We start from the raw sequence: 26063 nt of genomic DNA, 5'->3' as shown, positions 1-26063 counted from the left end.
CATGTGCACCTTTACATTCATGCAAGTGCAGCAAATGTGAATGGTTGGTGTCATGTTAAAACTGTTGCACATGTACTTGCATAAATTTTCTGAAGGGGAAAAGGGGCTTTCATAGTCCGAGCCTCATCATCCTGGAGCGCACACCTTGCCGCAGGCTGCTATAATTAGCCCCCCCCCCCCCCCCCCCCCCCCCGCCGCTCCACGATCCCTGTGTGCGGGGCAGCATATGTTGAACCGGAGCGGGGGAGTTTTTTGGAGCTGCTCCGCCGCAGCACACACTTCCGTGTTGTCTGTCACCGTAAAGCAGGAAGCACTGTAGTAATGTGTAGGAGTTAACCTGTCCCGCTGCTGTTTACCTACAGGTATGTCCACCGGTTCATCCCCGAAATGTCTCACTAACGTCTCCCCATGTGTGTGTTTCCCTACCCTGAACCCGCCGCAGTGTCTGGACTTTTTTTTTTTAACGGAGACGTTAGCTCCTGCGGCTAATTCCCGCAGACAGTCAGTGTTTTACAGGATTGTCCGTTAGTGCCACGGCGGGCAGCTTTTAGCCCGTTAATGAGGGTTAACGTCTCACTGTTTTGACTTAAAACGCCCGTTAAATGTGTCGTGTGAACTCATACACAGGTGATTTGTTGTCACAGAGTCGTCATTCCGATGCCAGGTGAAGTGAAACGGCAGGAGAAGCTACATGGAGGCTAACTAACCCCGGACCAATCGGTGCTCGGCGTACAGAGGAACTGCGGTACATTAGCACCAGAATGCCAGCCGGTAAGCTCAGTGTGAGTGTGTGTGTGTGAGTGTGTGTGTGTATGTGTGACAGTGACTGTGTGTTGAAAAAAAACCCCACTACACTTCAGTGTGTGTAAGTGTTGCGTTTAATGTCACAGTTTCGGCTAATTATAGCAACGACTCGAGTATTGAAGTTCAAAAAAAAGAAGTGCAGTGATACGTTCATGGTCGCTGCCTGAGTGTGGCATTTGGAGTCTTCTGCTGTGTCTCTGTGATGCTTCAACCTGTGGAGTCCTGTTACGTCGCACTATTAACAGTTCACGTTTTTTTCCTGACACTTCTGTAGTTCACAAATTGAAACTAGGAAAACTGCAATTAGTAATTTCTTGATTTACCTTTTAATCACTCAGTTTATTAAATGTTAGAGAATACAAAAAAGTTATCAAAGCCCATTGTAACTTCTGTTTTCTTCTTTTAACATCTTCTGTCCAACCAATATTTCAGACCCCAAATATTTTCAGCTTACTGTCATATTAAAGTAAGAGAATAGGAAAATATTCAAATTTCAGAGGCTGGAACCAAAGAAATAATGCCTCAAAACAATGGATTTAATTTTTTTTTTTAACTTGTGCTGAAACAATAAATCAATTAATTATTTGACTGATAGAAAATGTAAGGTAATGTATTTATCAAGTAGACACACTAAATATTATCTGGTTCAAGCCACTCAGCTTCTGTTCTTTTCTCTGTTTTAATATCTCTGTAGACTGAAGACTGCAAACAATCAGCAGGTTTATGATAATGAAATTAATAATTAGCTTCATCCCAAATTGCAACCCTAGCTTGTAAGGGCAGTTGCAAATAAAATGGTGCCAGATAATATGGGAAAAACCTGTAAAAGCTGGATGTTGTACTGCAAAGTTTCCCCTCGGGGACCTGATCAGAGGATGTGGCGAGTGCTCTTCATCTCAGGGAATGTGGAGCTCCTCCTCTATAAAACACTGCTGGAAACCCTGTGTTGTGTTTACTGTCAGTGTTTCAGCTTTTGTTGATGAATGTGTGTTCTGAAATCAGTGCAGGACTTCCACAGATGTTAATTAGAGATGCTGTTACCGACAGCTGCCGCTTTTGTGTTGAATGAAACTACAAGGTCAGTGATGCATTCACTGTCATTGTGCACAGTGTAAGGTGGAGTTAGACCGTGATGAGCCAGGTGAAATTTACTCACATGCCATAGTGAGAAGCAGGCACAGGAAATGATACGAGTGGGGTTGTAAACATAAACAGTGGGAGCTTGCACGCTAACAGCACAAAGTTGTAAATTATACAGCTTCTTCTTATCAAAAACTTTATCATAACCTTGTATCTTTGCCCTTCATGCGGTGCAGCCAAGCAGTGCCGCTCCTCCTCTGCTGCTTGCATTACTTGACTGTGCAGTTACATAAACAGCAATATATAAAAGTTACATGCATCTAGACCTTGGGCTCAGTCCTGTTCTCTCTCTCCCAAACTGACAGGAAATTGAAGAAGGTTTTGATTTCACATTAACTGCAAAGATTGGTTTCTGCAAATTTAGATGAGGACAAGGATTTAGAAGCTGATTGTAGCGTTTATGGTCAACTGTGGAGTGTGAGTTTTCAGGAGACTGTGAATCATTAATTCTTCTTTTGCCTTTAAATACTTTTAATCGCTTGGGAGAAACTGTTGACTTCTTTATGGAATGCAGCTTTTTTCCTGGTGTATCATGGAATTTGTGGAGATGAGTTCCAGAGAGGGAACATCAGTGAACTGGATAAACTCTGCAGAGAAGTCAGGGAGCCTCTGAGGGATTTTAACAAATGGGTCACTTTACCAGAATACACCAGAATGCTTTTTCAGGCCTGTTTTTTTTCCCCCCACAATTTGTTCACTGCAACAGATGGATTTCAGCTCAACAGTGGTTGATATCAAATAGTTACTGATGTAAATGATTCATTTATATTTATTCTTTTTACCTGGGTCTCATTCTGATAATTATGTTCAGTCTGACTATGGATCATGCTTATTTTGCACTTGCTAAAGAAAACAAAAACTATATCAGAGAAAGCAGCGTGAACCTCCCAAGGCTTTCCAAATATACTTCATGTGACTTGTGTCTTGTGTCTGCCTGGAAGTAAATGCAGAAGTTAGCTTCCTATGTTAGCTATTGTAGTTAACTGCAGAGCGATCCACTTCTATGAAGGACAAAAAATGACATCAGTATAAATAAATAGGTAAATGCTGAAATAAATAATTAGATACATAAATAAATGCATAATTAAAACATCTTGGTAATAAGAAATGCCTTTTCCATATTTGGATTGGTTATATATGGCTTTGTGAATGCAGCATCTCTGTAACGCCTTGAGAAAATGTCTTCAAATTTGGTAAAAATGTTCATCTGGACTCAAGGATGAACTGATTAGATGATGGTGATGGTCAAAGGTCAAGGGCAGTGTGACCTCATGAAGACACGCAAGACTTCACAGCACTAAGACAAAATTTCACACAAATGCTTCATATTTTCTGTGACTCTGGATAAACAGGGATGTAACCTGAAACTAGTCTGAGTGGAGGAGGCAGTAATTCTAGTTCTTATTGTCTTTCAGCTCCTGTAGCTTCAGTCAATACAATGCAACACAAGAAGCTTTATTGTGATCAAACATTTTCTAAATCTGCCGCCTCCACTGTTCCTCCCATCGTCTTTGTCATTCCTGTGTCCTGACTTTAACCCTCTAAATCTCGACCTCACGCTCAGTGTAGACATGAGCCTTCAAAAGAGAGTGTGTGTGTGTGTGTGTGTGTGTGTGTGTGTGTGTGTGCTGTCATGTCTGACAGTGTTTCTATTTTGGGAAAGTTGGACTTTGGGTGCCCTCGCCTTTCTTCTCCTCCAGCAGCTGCTCTGGCAGGTAACCAGCTGCTGTTTTACTGCGCAACCATTCTCTCCCAAAAACCCAGTTGGCTGCTGCGATTAGTCGGATGAGACACGAAGAGTCTGGGGCTCAAAATGTCCCCCTCCAGACAAGACTGGTGGTGTCATTGGAGAGGTGGCTGGTGCAGGTGGTATTTCAGGCTGCTGATGTGCCCGCTCGTTGGTGCTTGGCTGCAGGCAACGTCTGCTTCTCTGCATCCCTGCAGGCCTCATGCTTGCTCTGTAATTACTCCCAGTGGTAAACTGCTGATTACATTAGCGGTAATGTGACGCATTCACCATCGATCCCTGATGGGCCTGTGTGTGTTTGTGTGTGTGTGTGTGTGTGTGTGGTTACATGGACAAACACTCTGCCATTTCTGATCAGGTTGGAAAAGTCTGGATTTGATTTGGTTGGCTGTGTGTCGGTGCTGGGAGGCTAACACTAGCTAGTAGCTGTCTGCAAATATCAGACTGATGTCTTGTCAGGAAACTAAAAGTAGCAGGTGAATTAGAGTGTGCACCTCTCCGCTGACAGTTAAGGTGGACGCCTGAGCTCCCGTCTGTTGAAGAGTTTCATAGTGACAGTCAGACCATAGCTGTGTTTTGAATGTTCAGAATGATGACAGCCTTGCAGGTGCAGGTCTTTTATTATTAATTCTCAGCTACTTTGCACATGAATGTGATGTTTCAGTGACGTTTTAAAATTGCTGCCTTTTTTTTTTTTAAATTGTGAATCAGCCCCAAGTTTGAAAGATTGTAGAAACGCACAGTATGTAATTTCTGCCTCTAGGGGTCTCTCAATCAAAACAGTAACAATGGGTGGCATAATGAAATAGCGTGTGATTATGGAAGTTGTTGTCTTCACCATCATGGCTGTCAGCTTCTCCTGGTTTGGACTCCTTCAGTGTCAGTGGGTCAGGAGATGGATTTTTCCTGGTTGTCATCAATCTCGGAAAAAAAATTGCTCAGCGTTGTGTTCACTGACACTGAGGCACATGTCCTGTGAGCAAATGAGGTGAAACTGAGCAGATCAGGTGTTCTAACTTTCAGTCGTTGTTGTTGTTGGTGTGTGTGTGTTGGTCAAATTAAATTAACATATATCGTCCACTTGCATCTATTTGATTGTAATTGTGTGAAATGTGTTTGAGTCACACAGAAACAGAAAATGGATGGACCTGCATTGCTGAGACTGAGTACTGCTATTAATAATCAATTTCCTCTGTCTGTGTGTGTGTGTGTGTGTGTGTGTGTGTGTGTGTGTGTGTGCGCTGCTCCATTTCTGAGCTCTTGCTCCTGGGTCTGCTGTGTTCTAGAGGCTCTCATTATCCTCAAAGTGTTAACCACCTCAATTAAGTCATTATGTAGGACAAACCCACCGTCGCTGCTGTCACTCACACACTCTGCTGCTGCTGCTCTTAGACTGAATGAAGAGTCAGATAAGCTCATGGTTAGATGATGCATAGATAAATGGATGGATGCCTGCTGGGAATAAAATTCTTTACTTTCCCCATTCTTGTGCTTTGCAGAGATTAATCTGCTTCCAGAGAGAAGCAGTTTACACTGAAGGTGGACCATCCTGAAACTGTTTCCCAGAACTGTGTAGCTGCAGTTAAAGTTTCTACCAAAACATCCATCCATACGATCAGCTCTTCGCTGAGACCACCCAGCCTCCCTGTTTCCAAGAAAAGCTGTGCTAAGTGTTTTCATTACAACCAATCTGACAACCCAGTCACCTAAAGTTTACTTGTTCTCCCCCAAAAGAAACGACTGCAATCAGCAGGAAAACATTTGCACCTTTGAGGACAAACATGGGAGGTATTCAGCATCATCAGCTAACATTGAGGTCCAGAAGGGGTGAGACTTTGTGTGGACTCTGGTAGAATTTTATTGAGTCATTCAAATTCAGTTTCTTCTGCACAAGCCAAGTTTATTTATATATCACTACACATGCATGGAAATTAGGGATGGCACGATGTTTTTTTGCCGCCGATACCGAACGTCTATGAGTGAGATTGGCCGATCCACAGCTGATACTGATCATTTTTGGCTGACACTCAGAGAAAGGTTGGATGGATTACGATTTTGGCCTCCAATGATTATAAAAACAAGATTATTGTGCCACATTCTGTTGCACAACAAATCCCCCCCCCCCCTACAAAAACTCCCAAATTGGGGGGTTGGTGTGTCCCATGCTCAAATATCAATTTTCTTATATTGTGCATAATGGAAATAGACTACATAAACACAACGCTTTTTGTTTTGAAATCATTTTTCTATATTGTGTTTTTCCAAAGTCAATGAGAACTTGTGTTGAATAATTGCGATCTTGATATTGATCAAAAATAATCGTGATTATGATTTTTGCCATAGTCGAGCAGCCCTAATGGAGGACATCACAAAGTTTCAGAAGTCCTGACGGCTGGGTTTAAGGCTCAGTTTCTGAATACAGGCTGTGTGCATTTCTCTGTGGACTGAAGCTTTGATACTTTCACAGTATTAATATAGAACCTAGACCTGATCAATAATCACACAACACATGGACAGAGACTTTTTAAGAGCTTTAAGAAATTGCCTGGACCTCAATGCAAAAATTTACAAAATATACGTGAGGTCTAGTTGAGGTTCAGCGGCCTTCAAGAACAGTTGTCATAAGAAATAAAGGTTATAAAGAATAAAGGTGAATTTGATAGACGTGTGTGTGTGTGTGTGTGTTTGCAGGGTTACTGTGACAAACTGATTCAGCTCCATTTACGTCACACCTTTACAGCCGCTGGATGTGCTTTACATTTCCACTTTGTTGTAAATGTGTGTAAATGGATCTGCACCACCTGCGGCGCGGATCCTGTGTGTGTTCACATCTTCAAAGTTGTGTCCGATGAGAACCCAGTCACTCAGCATGCGTTCGTGGTCCCAGGTGGAACAGGGAGTATTTGGGATGCACAAGTCGATCAAATCCAGCGGGCCATGCGTTGTTTTGATGCTCCGCCGGCTAATTGTGTGTGTGTGTGTGTGTGTGTGCGGTCGGTTCCTGTGCTCTTAGGACGGTTCCTCCCTCAGTTGTTGGCTGTGATTTGTATGTGTTGTGGAAGACGGTTTGTTCTGCAAAGGAGGATTTGGCCTAAATATAACTTCAAAGGAGACGCGCCTCCCTCTGTTTCCTCCGCCGCTCGCATCTTTGCAGAGAGGGAAGCTTTTATCTTTGTCTGCTTGTTGTGCGACGCTCGGCTCGCTGCTTCTCTGCACTTTCTGAAGGATTTTTGCAGCTTTTTTTTTTTTTCCTCCTGGCCTGTTTTGTGCTCTGATGTTTGTGTGTGTGTCTCTATCAACAACAGACAGGTGTAGGTACAGAGACGTTGAGCCTGTAGCAGAACGACATCACCAGCATGAGAAATGCCTGAGCTAGAAATAAGTGGTTTACTTCCAAATTGAAATGAGTGTGTGTTAAAGTTAAAACATGCCTTTGCGTGCTGATTAACCTCAAAGTATTTGTATTTAAATAATTTTGAACTGAATCAGAGGAACTGAATATAAATGGAAGACTGACGTTTTGGTTCCCTTGTAAAATAATAAGAGTTTTTAATGAATAAAAATGCATGTCATTCATTTTTACAGTGTTTTTTGTAGTTCAAACAGCAGTTGTCGTTATAAATATAGATGTTTTTAAAATGCAGTTAAGTACAATGGCCAAAAGTATGTGGACACCCAAACATTACCTCCCTCTAGCATGTCGTTTCAAAACCATGGACTGTAAATAAAGATGGACGTAGCCTCTGTGATGTCACCCACAGATTTCTGAAGAGCAGTTATAAAACTCAGAGTGAGTTGCTTTACTGTTGCCATCTTGGTAGTGCCTGACTCCGCCCCTAACTCCCAGCTAATCCAAAAAAAATAGACAAAGGGGTGTGCGTCGAGCTGAGACATGGGTGCGTTCTGGTTTGTGGCGAGCATATGCCCGCCCACCTGTCACTCACAGAGGCCACGCCCTCAATTCTCCATAACTTTAAGTCTTAATAAAGTGTAAATAGGTGAATTATATAGACAGTTGTCATGAAGGGGGAAATTAGCTCTAGAGACCGAAACAGTTTCTGTACCAGGCTGTAAACATGTTTATTTCTGCTGTAAAGTTGGACATTTTAACATGGGAGTCTATGGGGACTCACTGTTTGAGCCAGACTCTAGTGGCCATTAGAGGAACTGCAGGTTGTAGCACTTCAGTGTTGGTTTCATTTTTCAGCCCCAGAGGTTGATGCTTGTTGAAAACCATGGACACATTTTTGAAGACCAACCAGAGAGTAGGGATGGTACCTGGAGACGGTTTTGTAGTGTAGTGTAGCTGCTGGCAGTAATGCACCTGTGATTTTATATCTGACTATATTCACAAGGCATGAATAAGGTGATATTTGTTATGTTGAATATCCACAATCAGTCAGTTAACATATAAAAAAATGTATCCTTCTAGCTGAGACTCACAAGAATAATATCACATCCGACAGTGTCAACATAAACATGAAATATAAAATCATCTATTCTCTCCGTAGCTGAATGTTTCATCATTTGAGATTTTAAAGTTAATTCTTTATGTTGGAAACAGCAGCCGCAGTGTCTGCTGAAGCTTTTGATCTTATCCCACAATCTTCATTAGCAGATAAGAGTGTGATCTGTTGCCATGGAGCTGTAGATTCACATTATTGAGCACTTCTTTTTAAGGACTTTTTGACCAGAAATTCATTCAAATAAGCAAAAATATTCCTGTATTTCAGCAGCTGGATGACTTGTATTCATTAAAATGCTAATTTCAGCCTGATACATCAGTCTAAGCTGTTAACTATCACTTAAGGGAACAGCACTATGTTGAAACCACCGTTTATTGTAGTTTACATATCTGCTGCTGTTACTGTACAGTCTCATACTGTATCTACTGTCCCACTTTGACCTGTTATAATACCTGCAGCTCCCACAGTGCCTCTAATGTCTGTATCATGTTGATGTTTTTCGACAGTCCAGCTTCAGTCTGAATGTCAGCTTGTCCTTGTTCCTCTTGTTGAGCTCTCACTGTATCATGTATTTGTTTTCAGAGCACATGCGACTAACACAGCAGCAGTCCAGACGCTCGCTGTGAGATCCCTCCGGCTCTGCAGTCTGTCCCTTTTATTTTCTTTTTTTTTTGTTGCATGTGATATGTTGTTTGTTAAATCTGTGAACTCACAGACTCAAAGCTGCAGTCTGAGTTTTTATTTTAAGATTAGCAAAGTAAAAAAGACTTTGCAGACGAAAAGTAAAAAGATGTTCCTTATAACCAAACTGCCTGAGAAAAACCCCGTTTTTAATTTTTCTTCAGTGTCACAATGATCCAGTGACAGTCGACCTTGTACATCTATGGGTGCACTGCAAACAGGACCTGCTAATAACTAATTCAGCTACTTTTAATGATGCCAGTTTTTCCAAAGTGTAAACAAATGCAGCCTAAAGAAAGTGTCTGACCTTGAGAAGCCATTTGCTGAAATTGCCGAAAATTTAATGTAACATTTTCAACAAGAAAAACACAAGTAGTCAAGCAAAAAAAGCATTTGCATATTTGGGGGTGTTTTTTTTTTTTAACATTTTCCATCAGATTCAATTTATTAACCTGCATCTCTACCACAAATTAAAGAGGTGTCTGTTTTTCACAATTCTTCAGTGATGTCTTTTTTATTAAACTTTAGTGTTACTGTTTGTTTTGATTGGTTGCTGTTAGCTGCTCTTATAGAATGGACAGTTAAATTAAACTGATGTCTATCGTGACCCGGCATCACAGATTTTTGGATTTTGCGTGTTCCGGATTGATCTGTCCCTGTCAGATTGTTTCATTTTCGGTGAGGAAAATATTATTTTAAGCTTCTTCTTTTAAGTGTTGTCATGGCAATTTAAGGTTTAATGTAGAAAAAACAAACATGAAATCAGAGGCGTTTGTCCAGTAAGTTTCAGCTCAGACTGACTCTAAAATTAGTGTCTGAGCTGTCTGACTAGTGTGTGGTATGAGGGTATCTGCTGCAGCCATCTGTTATTTATTTATTTATTTATTTATTTATATATATATATATATATATATATATATATATACACACACACACTTGTACTTCTATACTTGTGCGGACTCTCATTAATATAAAGCATTCCCCAGCGACCCTAAAACTAATTTTGACCTTTATCCTTGACCTTTAAACTGAAAGTGTTAACCCTCAGAGTGCCATGAGAAGAAGTTGGGACCGGACAAAATGGCCTCACTTTCCAAAATAAATGTACACAATTTCTCAAATACCCTCACTTTAACATATTTGTTATCAATTTTTAAAACCCTCTCAGTTTCAACAAATATCTAATTTCACAAAAATGTTCCAGAAATTTCCCAGACGTTAGAAAAACATCCTCATGTCCAACATCTAAAAATAAAGCTGGTCCTCACATAGATGGAAGTACAAGCGCTTACAATTACATGCACACACGCACGTACGAACGCACGCACGCACGCACACACACACACACACACACATATTGGGAAAAACACACATGTCCTTGTTCAGTTACACAATCACAGAGGCCCACACACATTCACAGCTTCAGATAGACATGTGCACACACACATATGCTCATTTGGAAATGCTAAATTCCTTCAATAGCATTGAGTAAATCTGCATAATTACACTCCAATCAGGATGATTAAAACACCCTCAATCCAGCACACACGGACACACATTCATGTCATCTCTGCAATGTGCATGTGTCTGTGTTTGTGTGTGTGTGCGCAGGGTGTTTAATGTGTTTCCCCCTCAGCCCTCTTGGGGATTTGGTACCGAGGTGGTTTGGAGCTTTTTAGCCGTTTGGACTCGACTCTGCAGTTTCACCTGCAGCCTTCAGCAGATCTGCTGCTGCTGCTGCTGCTGCTGCTGCTGCCGGCGAGGGGAAACACAAACACTGCAAGGTCAGAGATGAGAGTCAGTTTGTGAGGGGGAGAGAGAGGGAGGGAGAGAGAGAGAGAGCGAGGGTGGAAACAGAGAGAGAGAGAGAGAGAGATAGATAGAGAGAGAGGGAGACACTGAGGTCCACCTGGCAGGCCGTCCTCCGCTTCCCCTCCAACAAGATGGATTCTGAGAACAACGAGTCGGGTAGGGGTTTGTTTTTTAATTTGTGACTCTCCTGTTTGTGTGTGTGCGTGTGTGTGTGAGTGACAGAGTAAGGGAAACTAACAGAGTCCAGGTCCATGTCTCTGTGAGTAAGCCTGCTCGGTGGCGGCCATTGATCTGCTCTCCGTCTGTATTATCGAGCCCACTCGTCCCCCGGCTGTCCAATCAGCTGCCTGGTTTCCCGTTGAATGACACAACTTGAGACCAATCGGTGCGAGGATGCAGATTTTATGTTGTCATAACGAGTGAGGGATGGGTCAGGATGTGTCGCTGATGATTTGTAGCTGTTATTGTTTTTCTGAATTGAGGCTCATTCTGTTTCAATCAGCTGTCATTGTGGGATTACTCTCGGCTCCTGAAAGTTTAAACTGCTTAAAATGTTATTGCTCATACTTACATCTTCAGTAAATACATTTTTTTAAAATACATTTTTGCATATTTTATTAGACGCGTCATAGACTGCAGAGAGGAGATGAAGGGAAATGGTTGCGTAAACATGGTTTACTATGGCCGTAGTAAATGCTGACTACTGTCGATGTGTTCGTTGTAGTTTTCATTTGTGATTGGTTAGCTTGACTGGCTAATGCTAGCAGGATATTTTGTGTTTTCTTGTTGGTCAGAAAATGACAGTTGCAAATGAATAATTACCATCATCTTTTAACGCAAAACAACGAGTTGAATATTCAAAGGAAAGGAAATTCCTTTGACTTCTAGTGGGGAAATGTCTTTATTGAGGACAGCTCTACTCACATTAAGGTGATAGTGTAATTTTTTATTTAGTTAGCATTACCCACTATGTAGTAACAATGGCTACTCTTCCTGCGGTCCCTTATGAACACTTCTTCAATGACAACAGATACATCAATACACATCCATATCATTCACACTCACAATGAGACTAACAATACACAGCACAACACAGTTGCTCTATTTAATCATTTTATTTCTTAATAACTGAGAAAAGAAAACTTCTCACTATTCAATCATCTAAGTCACAAAAAAAGATAAAAAACAAAAAACAAAACTGGGATGAAATAGCTCCAATATCCATTTCAGAAAACTTAACAAACATAAAATTCTTACAAACAAGAAGGTCATCGCGTTCTAAACTATTAACTTTTTAACTTTTTTTTTTTTTTTTAAACATATTTTAAATGGTTCAGGTCATTTGGTGTGGGGCTGTGTGAGGTACTGATCTATAGTCAGTGTGTTACCTGCAGTAGATTCACATCAGTGCACAGTTTAGAGAAGCAGCAGGAGCCACCAGTACAGAAGCTGAACTATATTTTGTGAACTGTTGAACTGCTGTATTACTACGCAGATGAGCTGTTTGAGTCAGACAGAGCTAAGCGTAGGTGCGCTTGTGCGGAGGAACGGTAGTGAAAGGTTGAAAAATGTAGTTCCAAAGGAAAGGGCTGTTTGACGACAAGATAAAGAGGTGAAAATATTAAGTTCTTCTCAGCTCCTGTACCGTTGCTCCTGCTGCTTCTCTAAACTGGGAGCTGATGTGAATCTACTGCAGCTAACACACTGACTATAGATAAGTACCTCACACAACCCCATGTCAAATAACCTGAACTATCACCTCAACATCCTTTTAGAAAACAAAATCCACCTTTATAGATCTGCAGCTGCCTCACATCAAGCTGTCTCAGCTCTATACTGTTCCTCCAGGTAGACTATCTGCATCGAGACTGTGTTTCCAGGTTAATCTTAGCATGAAGTCGTGTGTGTGTGTGTGTGTGTGTGTGTGTGTGTGTGTGTGTGTGTGTGTTTGTGGCTGTCCTTGAGCCTCAGGCTGGCAGATGTTTGATTGGCAGCAGTGCTGAAGCACCAGAGGTCATCTGTTGTCTTTCATGCTCAATTAAGTCCTTCCTACCCGCCGTACTACCTCACTGTGACACACACACACGCACACACATATATCCTACTGTCAGAAGAGCTGACTGTAATATACACAGTACTGTACGCACCCACTGTTACAAAACATTCTACACTCACAATATGACACAATAGCAGCTCAGTGCAGCAGCAATCAGCTGACTGGGCAGGAGGACAGCGCTACACACACACACACACACACACACTAAAGCATGCATTCATTATTCTTTCGCAAACACACACTCTGCAGGTGGAAATAAACCTAATAAAAAGCTGTACCAAATACCAACCTGTGACACAGCGTTATGTGTAAACTGCCGCTGTGTTTAAAGGGTTAATTTAACTGATGAAGAGCTATGAAGCCCCCTGATGTAGAGGGACAGCTGTAGGACCTATAGTCTACCTCTGTAAATAAATATGGTCTTTGGTCTAATCACTTCATCCTTGATTCGTGAATTATGATAGTTGGTCATATGACCTATACATACCTGTGAACGCTCTTGTAATTCTACTGAGTGAACCTGAAGAAGCCACAGGCGAAACGCGTTGTTCACTCTCAATTAAAGTCACAGGAAAGTCATGTCAGTGTGCGATGGTTAAGTTTGATGTTCACTTCAGTTGTTCTTGTGACCGACGAGCACTTGGTCGCTAACATTGGCTGTGCATTGGGAGTTCTGTTTTTAACCAGTCACTTTATCTGTTTAATCTTTTTGCCTTCACCTCAATACTCTGGATTGTGGTCAAAATATTCAGCTTGATTTGATTTTTAATATTGGATGAACTGGCCTTATATGGCTGCTGACTGCTGAACAAGTGTTTGACTTTAAAGCTCCATCTTTTCCTCTTCTTCTGTGTTTTATTTGAAGTGTTGATCCATAAGAAGATACATTTGTGGTTTTAAGAACCAAAAACCATGTCAATGTACATTAGTTTTACATCTCCTCTCTCAGGCTTCTCTCTGGAGAGAGGAGGCTCTGAGCCTCTCTTCTGGTTGGCTGCTTGGTTTTCTAAGTGATCCAATAAAAATATAGCAGATTTCAGGTAAACAAAACCAAATCCTGCAAGGTTGGATGGTGGGTCCAGGTGGGGCGGGGCTTGGGGCGTGGCTAAGAGCGGTGACTGCTTTGTTGTGACATCACAAAGTTCCAGAAGTCCTGACAGCTGGTTTTAAGGCTCAGTTTCTGAAAACAGCCTGTGAGCATTTCTCTTTGGACTGAGGCTTTGATACTTTCACAGTATTAATATAGAACCTAGAGCTGATCTATAATCAAACAACACATGGACATCTACCTTTTAGACTATATGAAACCTTTTTAAGCAACCCCCCCAAAAAAAGCAGTGGTGATTTCAAATAAATATTCTGTTCACTCAGATGATTTGGACCAAATCCTCCTCTCCAGTTTCCTGCCAAAAAGCGTACAGTTAAAACTTCATCTTTTTGAGGACTGACTTTGTTTGAGTAGGTGTCTTCGAATTTAACGCACCACCTCCATATTTGCGTGTGTGTGTGTCCTCTGTGCTCCCTCGCTACCTTGGAGTTCTTAAAAAGTGCAACTGCAACTTTTCCACACACACGAGCAGAAGTTTCCGTCCTGACAGTAGAAATATCATCAGCGGGTGACATTTAGGGCGAGCTCGAGAGGTTAAAATAACCAGCTCAGTCAGTGCAGATGGGATCAGAATGAGCACGTAGCTGATGATATAACTAAAATTAACTTCTTTACACTGATGAACTGTCCAAACTGGGCCCGTGACTCTCGTCCTTGACCTCTACAGCGTAAATGATCTTGCATGCAGTAGGTGAAACGGCTACGAAGAACCAAAAATGTGCTACATAGTGCTGAACGAAGATTGGCATCACATTTCAGTAAAGACTGGAGAGATCTTGAGTGACAGGTGCAAATGCTGTATTTTTGCCAGTTTTGTGCAGTGAAGTGATTCAGGAGAGTTTCTACCGAGCGTCTGTCAGGAACATGAGCAGACATCTGCATCAGATCAGCTCTTCTTTCACTCGTGGTTTCACTCTCTTGTGTCGACTCTTGATCCGCTGAAGTCTGACCAGTCCAAAACCTCTCAGCCAGAAAATGAAATCTGATTTTTTTTCTTTCTTTTTTTTTTTTTTTTTTGCTCTGAGTATGCAGAACTCTCCCCCCCCCCCCCCCCCCCCCCCCCTACATGTTAATGTAAATTAACATGTTCAGACACTTGGCTGACAACAGGATTTGATGTTATAGGTTTTTAACACAGGTGTCACTGAGGTAGGGCACAGTCACAGGTGGGTGGTCACCAATGCTTGGTTTCTTTTGCAGGATACCTAAATTTGTTTGAATAATTTTGTGGAGCAGCCTTGGGATGATCACTGAAGAAAGTAGTTGATCTGGAACAGCCAGTTTTTTTCTTTTTTTTGTGTCTTTACTGAGTTCAAGTTGTGCCGATACTATTCAATTCAATCAACAGAAAACATTCAAGTGACTTTAATTTTGCTCTTTGATGATCAGTTAGTTAGTCCTTTACCAAGCATACATACCAAACATTTTAGCTTCTCGAAGTTTCTGTAAACAAGATTTTAAACAATAATACAGCCGCAAACAACTATTTTCTATGTAAAGATACAATGGAGTAATGGCGTCCAGAGCAGAGAACGAAGCCACACCCCTCTCTGTGTGTTGTAATCGAGTTTCTCTGGTCTTTGTTTTAGTAGCACGTGCGAGTTGGTGCATGTGCAGGTTAGTAAATGTGAGTCCCAACACATACAACACGTCTGTGGTGTTAGAATCACTCTGATGCTGGGCTGCGGAGCTCGGTCCCGACAGCCACAGCCTCAAATGACTTTAACCAAATGAGAGGCAGGTGTTTTAATCTCTGCTTTTTAATTATGAATATTTCAAATTACAGACTTAGAGGAGAAAATTAGTGTGGGCTGAATCAATAATGGCCGACTGCTGCACACACATCACCCAGTTATAAAGGTGTGTGCGTACGTACCATTGCTTTAATTACCAAAGGTGGTGATGATGATGATGATGATGATGGCCTTTGAGTAGCAGAGTGATCCAGTCTACAGTTTGGCTCCACCCCCACCTTGTACCTCACTCCGACCTCCTGATTGGTGGAACTGCAGAACACAGAACTCATGATGAATAAAAATGGCATTAATAGTTTATGGGTTGATTTCACATCCTGTAGTGATGTAGTACAGCTTGAATTAATTGGCATCTAACACTGTCAGGTTAGAAGAGTCAGGTTTTGGAGGTTAGCTGGTTAGTGGTTGAAACATCAGTTATATCTGTAAAAAGCTAACTGGCTTTTTATCTGTTCATATTTAGCTGACAAACATGAAACTGGTATTGATCTGACTCAAACAGTGAATAGATTATTTCTCAAAATCTTGAATGATTTCTTTGATGCACAGTCTGGTGCATCAGGGCTGACGGTGATATTGGATTTGAGAGGATTAAATAGAAATTCAAAATGAATCAACAGGTGAAACTCTAATGCATTTTTTTTTTAAAGATTTAAATCAGACATTTGAACAAATAAGAGCATCAGGATGAATCTGAGGTCAGATGTTGTGAATGTGATCTGACCTCCATCACTGTTACCTGCTCAGTTTCACTCTCGGAGCCTCGGAGGGAAGTATTTAGAGCCAGAGGCCTGACGTTCTAGAATTTCCAAATGAAATTGTGGTAAACTGAGAGCGCTCCCAGAATACTGAGTTCCTGGGATCTGTGTCTTGGCTGCAGGATTAATTGATATGCCACTGGCTGAACGTGATCAGTTTAATTCAGTGTCTGGCAGGTTGAGGAGATCTGATTGCTGATAGAGATTAATTCAGTCCCGGTTAATTGGATTTGCTTCAGTTTTAAAGATGCAAGACTCTCTTGGTTCTGACTTGAAAGCCTCACTGCTCATAAACCTCACAGGTCCACGACTACACACACTTTGTGAGTGAATCAGGGACGTTTAACCCAGACATCACCACCAAGATCGAAATCATTCTGCCGCTTAGTTATTGAATCTCATGTTGGATCTGAAACCTCCTCAGTGCCTGCTGCTGTTAAATTCCACCACAAACACACCTGATTAAACTTAATAAGGTATTGATCACGTATTGATTGACCATGCCAAGATCCAGCAAAGCCATGATACACAGCTGGAGTTTTTTCACTAAATATTGATCGCTCAAACCTTCCTGAGCAAAGATGATGTTGTTTTTATTATGATTTTATGGTGATAAATTTACTTTTAAAACAAAAATGGCAAAATATTCCGAGGAACAGATGTTCAAATGTGAGAATTCAGTGCTTTTGTCTGTTTGTTTTTTTTAAAAATCATTGTAAGCTGAATTACTTTAGGTTTTGGACTGTTGGTCGCATGAAACAAAGCATTTCAAGAGACGCCAAGTTGGGCTTTGAGAACAGGTGATGAACATTTTTCGCTGCCTTTTTTCCTGCCTTTTTTTTTTTTTTAAAGACTGAACAATCAATTGATTAATTGAAAAAACAAACTCCAGTGTAGTTAAAGAATTCTCAAAATTATGGATGGAGATACAATACCAGTCAAAAGTTTGCACACATTCTCATTCAAGTGATTGGGAAGGTGTCCAAGCCTTTGACTGGTACTGTATCTCCAGTCATCCATCCATCCGTCCGTCCGTCCGTCCGTCCAACAACTTCAACTTACCCGGGGTCGGGTGACGGTGGCAGCAGGCTAAGCTGGGTATTCCCGACGTCCCTTTCTTTAGCTAAGTATTCCAGCTCCTCCTGGGGGATCCTGAGGTGTTCCCAAGCCAGATGGGATATGTATTTCCTCCAGCGAGTTCTGGGTCTACCCTGGGATCTGGGGAGTTGGATGTGCCTGGAAAACCTCTAAAGGAAGGCGCCTAGGAGGCATCCTAAACAGATTCCTGAACCACCTACACTGACTCCTTGTGATGTGGCTTTACTCAGAACTCCTCACCCTCTCTCTGAGGCCGAGCCCAGACACCCTGTCTCGCTTCAGCTGCTTGTTTCTGCGATCTCATTCGTTCAGAAGTGAAAACTACGGATTTATATTCAACCAAAATGTTACTTTATACTTAAGTTTCAAAATGACCACAATGTACAGTATAATCAGATGTTTCCCCATCAATGCATTTAACTGTCAAAACAGGACAAAATGTGTAGAATATATATGTGATTCTCCTTTTCCACTAAATAAGACAGTAAATAGTTTCAGGCCAGGTGTGATGGCGTGTAACTGTGCATCTGTTGGAGCTCTTTAATTCTTGTCTGATAGTTTTCATGAACCTGACAGTCTTGTTGAAACAATTTGTAGACAGAAAATGAGGCTCTGTTCCTGGTTGAGTGGTGCAGAGCCACAGTTTATACTAAATCTTGTTTCCTTAAATGGTCAGCAGACGCAGCTCCACGGCTTTTGTCTTTTGTACTATCTCATATTAGTTAGTTATATTAGTTCATATTACTCATATTAGTTTTAGTTCTGTGAGAGACTTGAGATCTATCTGAGCCCTGGTTCAGTGTATGAACACTGTAAATGTAGCTATAGTAAATCCATGGTGTTTCTGAGGTGCAGAGTTCAGATCTCCCTGTTCCAAGTGAAGGTTGAAATACAGGCCAATGCACAGAGATATGAGCATGGCTGTGCAAATATATTTTAGTAACATGGTTTCACAGTGGAGAAGTTAACTTCATTTAAAGTAAATAAATGAAGCAATTACTTAATTTATCCTTAGTTTTATCATTGATTTTTAGATGTGTTTAGTCAACTCCTTTTTTTCGGGCACATTTAATTTGCTACCTGAGCCTCTTAAGTTATTATAATACTCAGTGGTGTTAGGTAACTGTTGTCATAGTTTTATTGATACATTATCGTTGGGGATGGAGAAGAGATGAGATGAACTAAAAGTTTCAAGCTTCCTGTTTTGGTGGATGCTACTTGTTTCAATCAACAACAAACACAGATTACTTTTGATCTCTTATAAAAACTCTTTCACGCTTCTCAACTTTATAGCAAAATCTCCAAGTAAACTAAAGTCAAACAGAGATTAAAATCACAGAAGAGACTGTAGAGGTCTGCGCTTCAGGCCAAACTGTGACTGTGTGTCTCTCCTCCATGACGCTCAGACCTGAGGACTCTTCACTGTGCTCAGTATAGCTGCATGACGAGCTCCAGAAATTGTATGGTCTACGGTAATTACACGGTCCACTGCTTCAGTCTCCTGCTGGACGCTCGCCATGGTTCCTCCTGCAGCTGCAGTCACATGATGTGTATATGGTCTGCTGTCTTCTTATGTGCACTTCATGTCTGGATGTTTGTCTCGTGACATCAGCTGCTCCCGTGTCTCTACTAATAATAACTTTTAGATCAGATTTTGAATTTTGATGCTGATTTGAATTGATGCAGGCTTCTAATCCAACACTAATATCCTAAATAATCAGGCTGCACTGAATGAATAATGAGGCCCAGGTCCACGTGAGGTAATTAGAGCTGCAGCGGGAAAATACATCAATAACCTACGTCACATCACACAGGTCGTCTGTGCAGCAGGTTATTATGACCCGTAGTTAGGTTTTGTTGCTAGGCGACATCTATTGGTCATAGTAATGATGACAGGAGCAAAGGGAACTGTGTCGTTGATGAAGTATAAAAAGAAACAAAGTCAGTACATGTGAAAGTAGTAGTTGTTTCTGTTGTTTCTATTATCCATGATCATTTGTTATTATTGTAACCATGGCAACAAAGATCGTCTAATGTTGAGGAAGTAACCCAAATTGTGATTTTTTTTTTTTTTTTTTTTTCCCTAACCCCAACCAAACCATGACCATTATTATAGCAACCATTGCAATGAAGGTAGGTACGTTGCTCTCAGTACAGTCTGCATTTTTATTATTGCAACCATGGCAACCAAGGTCTAGTACTCCAGCCGCAGTATGGGCGCTATTTCAGGAGACACTCGTATGGGTCGTATTAGAAGGTTGTTCAGGTTACAGGACTGGTTGTTCGAAATAGTTTTATTAGATTTTTAACAAGAGCTGCTTCTATTAAAAAAATAAACACATTTATATCCATCTAAAGAATATGTATTTAATCACAATTCCAACTATATCTAGTGCTTTTTGAAATTGGTCATTCTGAAAGTGGCTGTGACGAGTGCTGCCGTGATTTTAGACCACCTCATTTCTGTCTGCTACCCTTTGATATGTCCCATTTCCTACTGTAATGCTTTTAAAAGCCTGTTTTGTGCCGTGACATGATGCTAAAACTTTCCAGAGTTGTTGTGGGTGCAGTGCTGGCTCATTGTCACACGGCTGCGCTGAGCAGATGTGTTTTTTCAGCACAAGTAAACTCAAGTGGTGTTGCATAAACAGCGCCATATGCCTGTGAACGCTGTAGATCTCTTCCTGTGGTGGCATTTGGCAGTCTGCTCGCTGCCTCATTGAGACATTGAGACTGTCTGTCAGAAGAGGAAGCAGCAGGAAATAACCCACTCAGAGATTTTCTAAAATTGAGCCCAGAGAACAGTTCATGTCTTGGCAGACCAGATGGTTATTTTGCCGCTTTTGTGCCCTTGAACAAAAGCTTTCAGCTCCTAGTTTGTTGAGTGGAGATGCTCTCGTTAGATAATGTTCAGTTGAGAGTTTCAGTTTTTTCTTTGAGGAATTTACTATTGTGTCCATTAACCAACCCAAAATATCTGTTAAACCACCTTGAATATATTTCTGAAATAAAAATGGCCTCACTCAGATGTTTTGCAATTTGATCCAAGGGAGGAATCACCTACTAAAAGGATTAGGATTGAGTTTTTCCTGCACTCAGCCTCATCTCAGCTTCCCTGCTGTTACAGTAATGCCTGTTCATCAGATCCAGCTGCTGCTTGTAAGAAAACTTTTTTTTTGGGTGATATTTCATTCCCGGGTTGAGGATGCTGAACTTGGATCCGTAGAGACGGAAGAGCCAGAAAACCTTTTTTCTTTTCATTGAGATTCTTCTCCTTTTTCTCTGACAGACACATCCCTCAGCACCGCGGGAGAAGGGAAAGCAGGGTTTTGATCCCTCTTCCTTTTTTTTTGGGAGGTTTTTGATGATGGCAGTGTTGTGCTGTGCCTTTGTCACTCAGCCCGAGCTCCCATTGTGAGCTGACAGTACACTGAAGGCTTGGTAGATGGAAAATGGAAGACGTGTTTTGATGCCTTTTTACTGCCATCAGCAGAAGCAGCAGGGTCATCCCTGTTGGCCTGGGTGGTCCTGAACTACTCAGGTGTGAATAGATAAGTTTGGTTTGCTGCTGAGACAGTGGCACTGGGCCCTCTGCATCACCACGTCATAGGTTTGTAGATGTAGAAAAGCTTCCAGGGTTATGTAACAATGAGTGTGTACCGTTCATGTATTGGTTTAGTTAAGTGGAATATAAACAGGAAGATGTTGAATCAATTTAGACTAATCAGTTAATCAGAACATTACTGGATTAACAGTGAAAACAGCTGATAAATGCAACCCTCAACTTAAGTAGAGACATTTTCTGTGAAGCTGAAATCAGTGTTTCCCCTAGAACCTCCGGCAGCGGTGCTTTTGTGCCGGCGTCCATGAGGATGCGTCGCATGACTGAATGACCTCAGCATCATTATAGATAGGATTATTCGCGTTTGTCTTTTGTGTCTTAATTTACAGTTTTTGACATTTATCTGTAGAATTAAATATCAAAAAATGAAATGCCCCTTTACCACCTGCTTCTCCCTTTAGCACTTAGATAGGCAACATGTAACCAGCATTTTTATTTACTCCATGTGTAGGTATTTGTAGATTATAATCCAAAGTTTAATAGACTCATCTGAAAAGTGAAATATAATATATGAAGATGTGTGTGTGCAGGACAAGTTTGAGTTCAGCCTAAGCTTGTACGTGACGTTCACTAACTGGACAAGAGGTAGTCATATCACTGCAGCTAAGTCAAGTAGCTTGTCTTACTCTGTGGAGCACACTGGCTATGCTGTTATTACCAACAGAGGATGTTAACACTGGACACACAGGTTGGGGTGGGCGATGTATTGTTTCAAGACGGCGGCATGAAATTGGCTCCTCTCGCTCTCTCCCTCTCACAGACACACTCCCCCACCCATCCAGCAAAACTCTCCGCGTGTGTGACCTAGGTGAGGAGGTGTGTGTGTTTGTATCTGGAGCGGAGGGAACTGAAAAGCAAAAAAGAAAAGGTGAAGCGCCGAAGCGAGTTTATCCGTGTTTAGAGATGGTAACTGAAGATGGAGGCAGACGAATTGGTTCAGAAAAGAGACGGCATATCAGAACACGCTGTCTGCCTCCAGGTGTGCACGGCAGCAGGAGCGACTTATAAAGCAAGATGGAGTTCCCCACCTGAGCAGAAGAAGAATCGCTGTCACCAGCTGCAGTCCAAGACCGGTGGAGTTACAGTCTGTGCGCGGTCTCAGCAGTAGGGTGAGGCCATGTTTTGAAGACGGTGTCAGGCAGCAGGTGAAGCCTTCGACAGTTCTCGATGTTCCTCGATGACATTTAGTTGTGCCATCTGGCATTTTATATAGAAAATCGTTGTGTTTTGTAGATCATAACTGCTCAGATATATTTGATGTCCATATCCATGTTTCAGTTCACATGCACCTGCACTCCTAACATCTACATCTACACTGACTAAACGACACACACACTCTCCGGCGTAGTTGTGCAGCAGAGAGATTTTCCTGTGATCATTGTCAGTGTACGTCCACGGCTGTCTGGGGAATCACACAAACGTGCAGTGTCGCAGTAACGCCGCGGCCACCAGCTGGGACCTCGGAGATGGGTATTGAGTTGTCCACAGAAATGTCACAGAAAAGTCATTGCAGTCTGCCGCTCATACATCTTTGCTGTGTTTAATGCTTCACTGATGTGTGTGTGTGTGTGTGTGTGTGTGTGTGTGTGTGTGTGTGTGTGAGAACTGAACATATTTGTACATGTTGGATCAGTACATGTTTGATTATTTCAGGTATGTTCAGTTAAAGATCAAAAATCACACTTTAAATGTCAATGTTCATAATATTCAGCAAAAACTGCAAAAGAAAATGTGTGTAAAAGAAACAGTTAATAATAACAGTCCATATTTTACAATTTTCCTGTATTTTATTTTGAAGTGTTGATCCATAAGGAGATATATTTGTGTTTTAAGAACCAAGAGAGGCTCAGAGCCTTCTCTCTTCTGATTGGCTCACTGACCTGTTTTTACTAGAGCTCCAGAGAGAAGCCTGAGAGAGGAGATGTAAAACTACACTGAGATGGTTTTTGGTTCTTAAAACCAACCAAATCCTGCAAGGTTGGATGGTGGGCCCAGGTGGGCGGGGCTTGGGGCATAACTGAGAGTGATGACTGCTTTGTTGTGACATCACAAAGTTCCAGAAGTCCTGACGGCTGGTTTTATGGCTCAGTTTCTGAATACAGGCTGTGTGCATTTCTCTGTGGACTGAGGCTTTGATACTTTCACAGTATTAATACAGAACCTAGACCTGATCTATAATCAAACACCACATGGACATCTACTTTTAGACTATATGGGACCTTTTAAAAAAGAATAAACAAATTAATTAATTAATTAATTAAAAAGGTTTTAAAAAGTAAAATAAAAATGGAAAAACAAAATCAAACGGACAGAAATTGAAACAAAGTTGAGAAAATGTAATATATAAATAAAACATCAATGATAATGAAATAACTTATGTACTACATGTAAACTATATTAAGAAACAACAATACTGTACAAGTGTAAAATCAATTGTTTCAGAAAATCTAAATTAAAAACCAAAAAAAACAGAATGATAAAGTAAGAAAGCAGAGCAATACAGTAAACCAGTTTCATATAAAATGATAAAAACATGTAACACCATCACAAATAATAAAATGATAACTGAAAGAATAAAGAACATTTCTCAGTTAAAACAATTTATTGGGGAAACACTGACATTTAAATATTTAAAATTTTAAAGCGGCACCATGCAGTGGCTTTCCAGAGGTAGTTTATTCTGGAGAGCAGCTGAAGTTTCCCACTTTAACATTTAATGCTGAAAAGAGAGAGAGAGAGGAGGAGCAGTAAACAGCATCCACCCTCCCCCCCCCAGACTTCCATGTTTCCTGGTGCTTTGTGGTGGAACAGTGCCGGAAACTGACGTCTGGTTTGTACAACAGAGATTTTAATTAGCAGAGATCGAGAATCCTAACGGCTGATAATCAGTTATTTTGTCTGGGTTATCAGAGTCCCGTCAGATGTAATAACTGGATCTGTGGATCTGTGCTGCTCTTCATGCTCCAATTATCTTTCCGTCAAAGCCGGGAAGCTTTCTCATCATGTCGGTGTCGCCGGGTCGCCACAACACTGATAACACAAGAACCAGGCTGAGTGATGCTGTACACACACATCTTAATAGAACATAAGATCAGGCCCACACAGTTGTGTGGTGCCCCCTGTTGGAACACATTTGCCCTACCACCAGCTTCCAAAGGCCTCCTGAGAGAGTTACAAAGGTGTGAAGTTAAAAGTACTTTAGTTCACGTACTCCACGAGCAGTTTACAGGTTCTGCTATCTTCTACCTATCTGTTACTACATTCATGTCATGGCTGTAATTACTAGGAAATACAGTTTGTGTTCAACAAGAGACTGAAAGCTCAGGCAAAATGACTGAAAACTGCCTTTTTTTTCATTTTCCTTGCCATTTATCTTTCTGAGACGATCACTGCTTCACCATTACTTCCACTTTTAGTAATTGAATACATTTCACTGCTAATGCTTATTTATAATTTCCCTATATATTCAGTAGAAACATTTCCTTATGTGTATTTCTTTGTCTTTGAACTTGTAAATCTGTTTTATCTTTATGAATGTGGCATGCTGTGCAAACTATTGTCTTGTTAATTAGATATAAGTTAATTTATTGAACTTGTTGGGTAGTTTTTTTTACCTTAAAAATCCATTTCAATATAACTAATGTTGCCTGTTGTGTAGAGACTCAGTTCATCACTTAACATGAGGAACTCACAGCTGTGGCTGCTGTCAGAGCCACTTTGTATTTTTCAAACTAAAACAGGAGCAGCAGTGTTTCTAAAAGTCTCTGTTTAAGCTTTGGAGTAGTGTGGACACCAGGTGTGAAGTGAGGCATTTTGAATTGTATTTGCATTTTGAGTGTGGACGTAGCCTATAGCCGTGTAGTGTTCATTATATTCGGCATTGTTATAATTATTTCATATACAATTTCAAAACCCTGGGTTTTTGGGATCTAGGGTTTGGGATCCTTGGTGCATCCTTTTGGGGTGGTTTCCTGTTTTGCCCAGTTACTACTAAAGCCCTGCCTGGGCACATGGAGTGGTAGTAAGGTAAATAATACGTTTTTTTCTAGGGAAGTACTAGAGGGTTTGACATCTTCAGGTATAAAATCTATTTAAATAAAAGGGACCATTGCTCTTTAGCTGAACTGCTCGTCATTCATCAACATATACAACCTGTTATGAAGCTATAAAGGATCATAAGCCAAAATCCATTGGAAGCCTTTTAAGATACCAAAAAATAATTGCTAGTTTTGATTATAAAATGATGCAAATGACAAACTGTTAGAGTACTTCACCTGTATATTTTGACAGTAAGTACGTCAAATCTGAGTCTGCTGTGTCCTCTGTATCGTCATTTTGCCCAAAGCGGAAGGATGAACTGGGATACATTGAAAGTGATCTAAAGCCTTAAACTGTGGAAGGTTGCTGAGCTCTGAGGATTTATGAGGAGAGATCTCCAGCTAAATCCTCTCATTCCATCTCCCGCCGTCGATAAAAGGCTTAGACAGGTGATTGTGGCTGTGCGCTGGTTCGTACCAACTCCCTCCCCCTGGACGCCCACCAGCTTCAGTTTTATCAGCTCCTCTTCTCTCTAAACCCCACCCCTGAGATTGAGGCAGTTTTGGGGGCTGAGAGTGAGACGTCTGGGTGGTTGAGTTTCATGACCCTCTTGAAACGGACTTAAGAGAAAGCCTTGTGTCAATAAATGAGGAAGTATTGTTTTTTTCATAGCCGTTGGACGAGGTTGTCTGTAGACCCGGGGTTTGTTTTTGGACATCAGATTGATGATCGATGTCTTTGTCCTCGGCCTCCTCACAAATTCATCGTCTGGAGGCGGAGGGGAGGATGGCGGCTGGATGGAGGTGGGAGAACAGACTTTATATTGGGCTCATTTGTCACCTTGTAGCCTAACCAGTCTCCTCTCTCACCATCTACATCCTCCCCTCATTCCATCCATCCTTCCCTGCTTCTTGTCCTCCTCCTTCTAACTCCCCGTGGGTCTTTCCCTCCTTCTCATTATAATTCATTTCTTTTCCTT

General features: G+C 41.3%; 1 protein-coding gene across 2 annotated transcripts in view; it reads left to right on the top strand.

Moving 5' to 3' along the window:
- The first annotated feature begins 237 nt into the window (after positions 1-237).
- Positions 238-26063, top strand: part of efr3a (EFR3 homolog A (S. cerevisiae)) — a 126127-nt gene continuing 100301 nt past the window's right edge. The window contains exons 1-2 of one of the 2 annotated variants that reach the window (XM_056391789.1): positions 238-362; positions 645-771. In XM_056391789.1, coding sequence (XP_056247764.1) covers positions 762-771 — 10 coding nt within the window. In that variant the 5' untranslated portion in view covers positions 238-362; positions 645-761. Of the gene's footprint in view, positions 363-644; positions 772-10610; positions 10807-26063 lie in introns of those variants that run through there. The other variant, XM_056391788.1, reaches the window with a different exon arrangement.

The sequence above is a fragment of the Seriola aureovittata genome, chromosome 12 (assembly GCF_021018895.1).
Source record: "Seriola aureovittata isolate HTS-2021-v1 ecotype China chromosome 12, ASM2101889v1, whole genome shotgun sequence".
NCBI classification, from domain to species: domain Eukaryota; kingdom Metazoa; phylum Chordata; class Actinopteri; order Carangiformes; family Carangidae; genus Seriola; species Seriola aureovittata.
The sequence above is the reverse complement of the archived record's forward strand: the minus strand, read 5'-3'. Positions and strand labels throughout refer to the sequence as shown.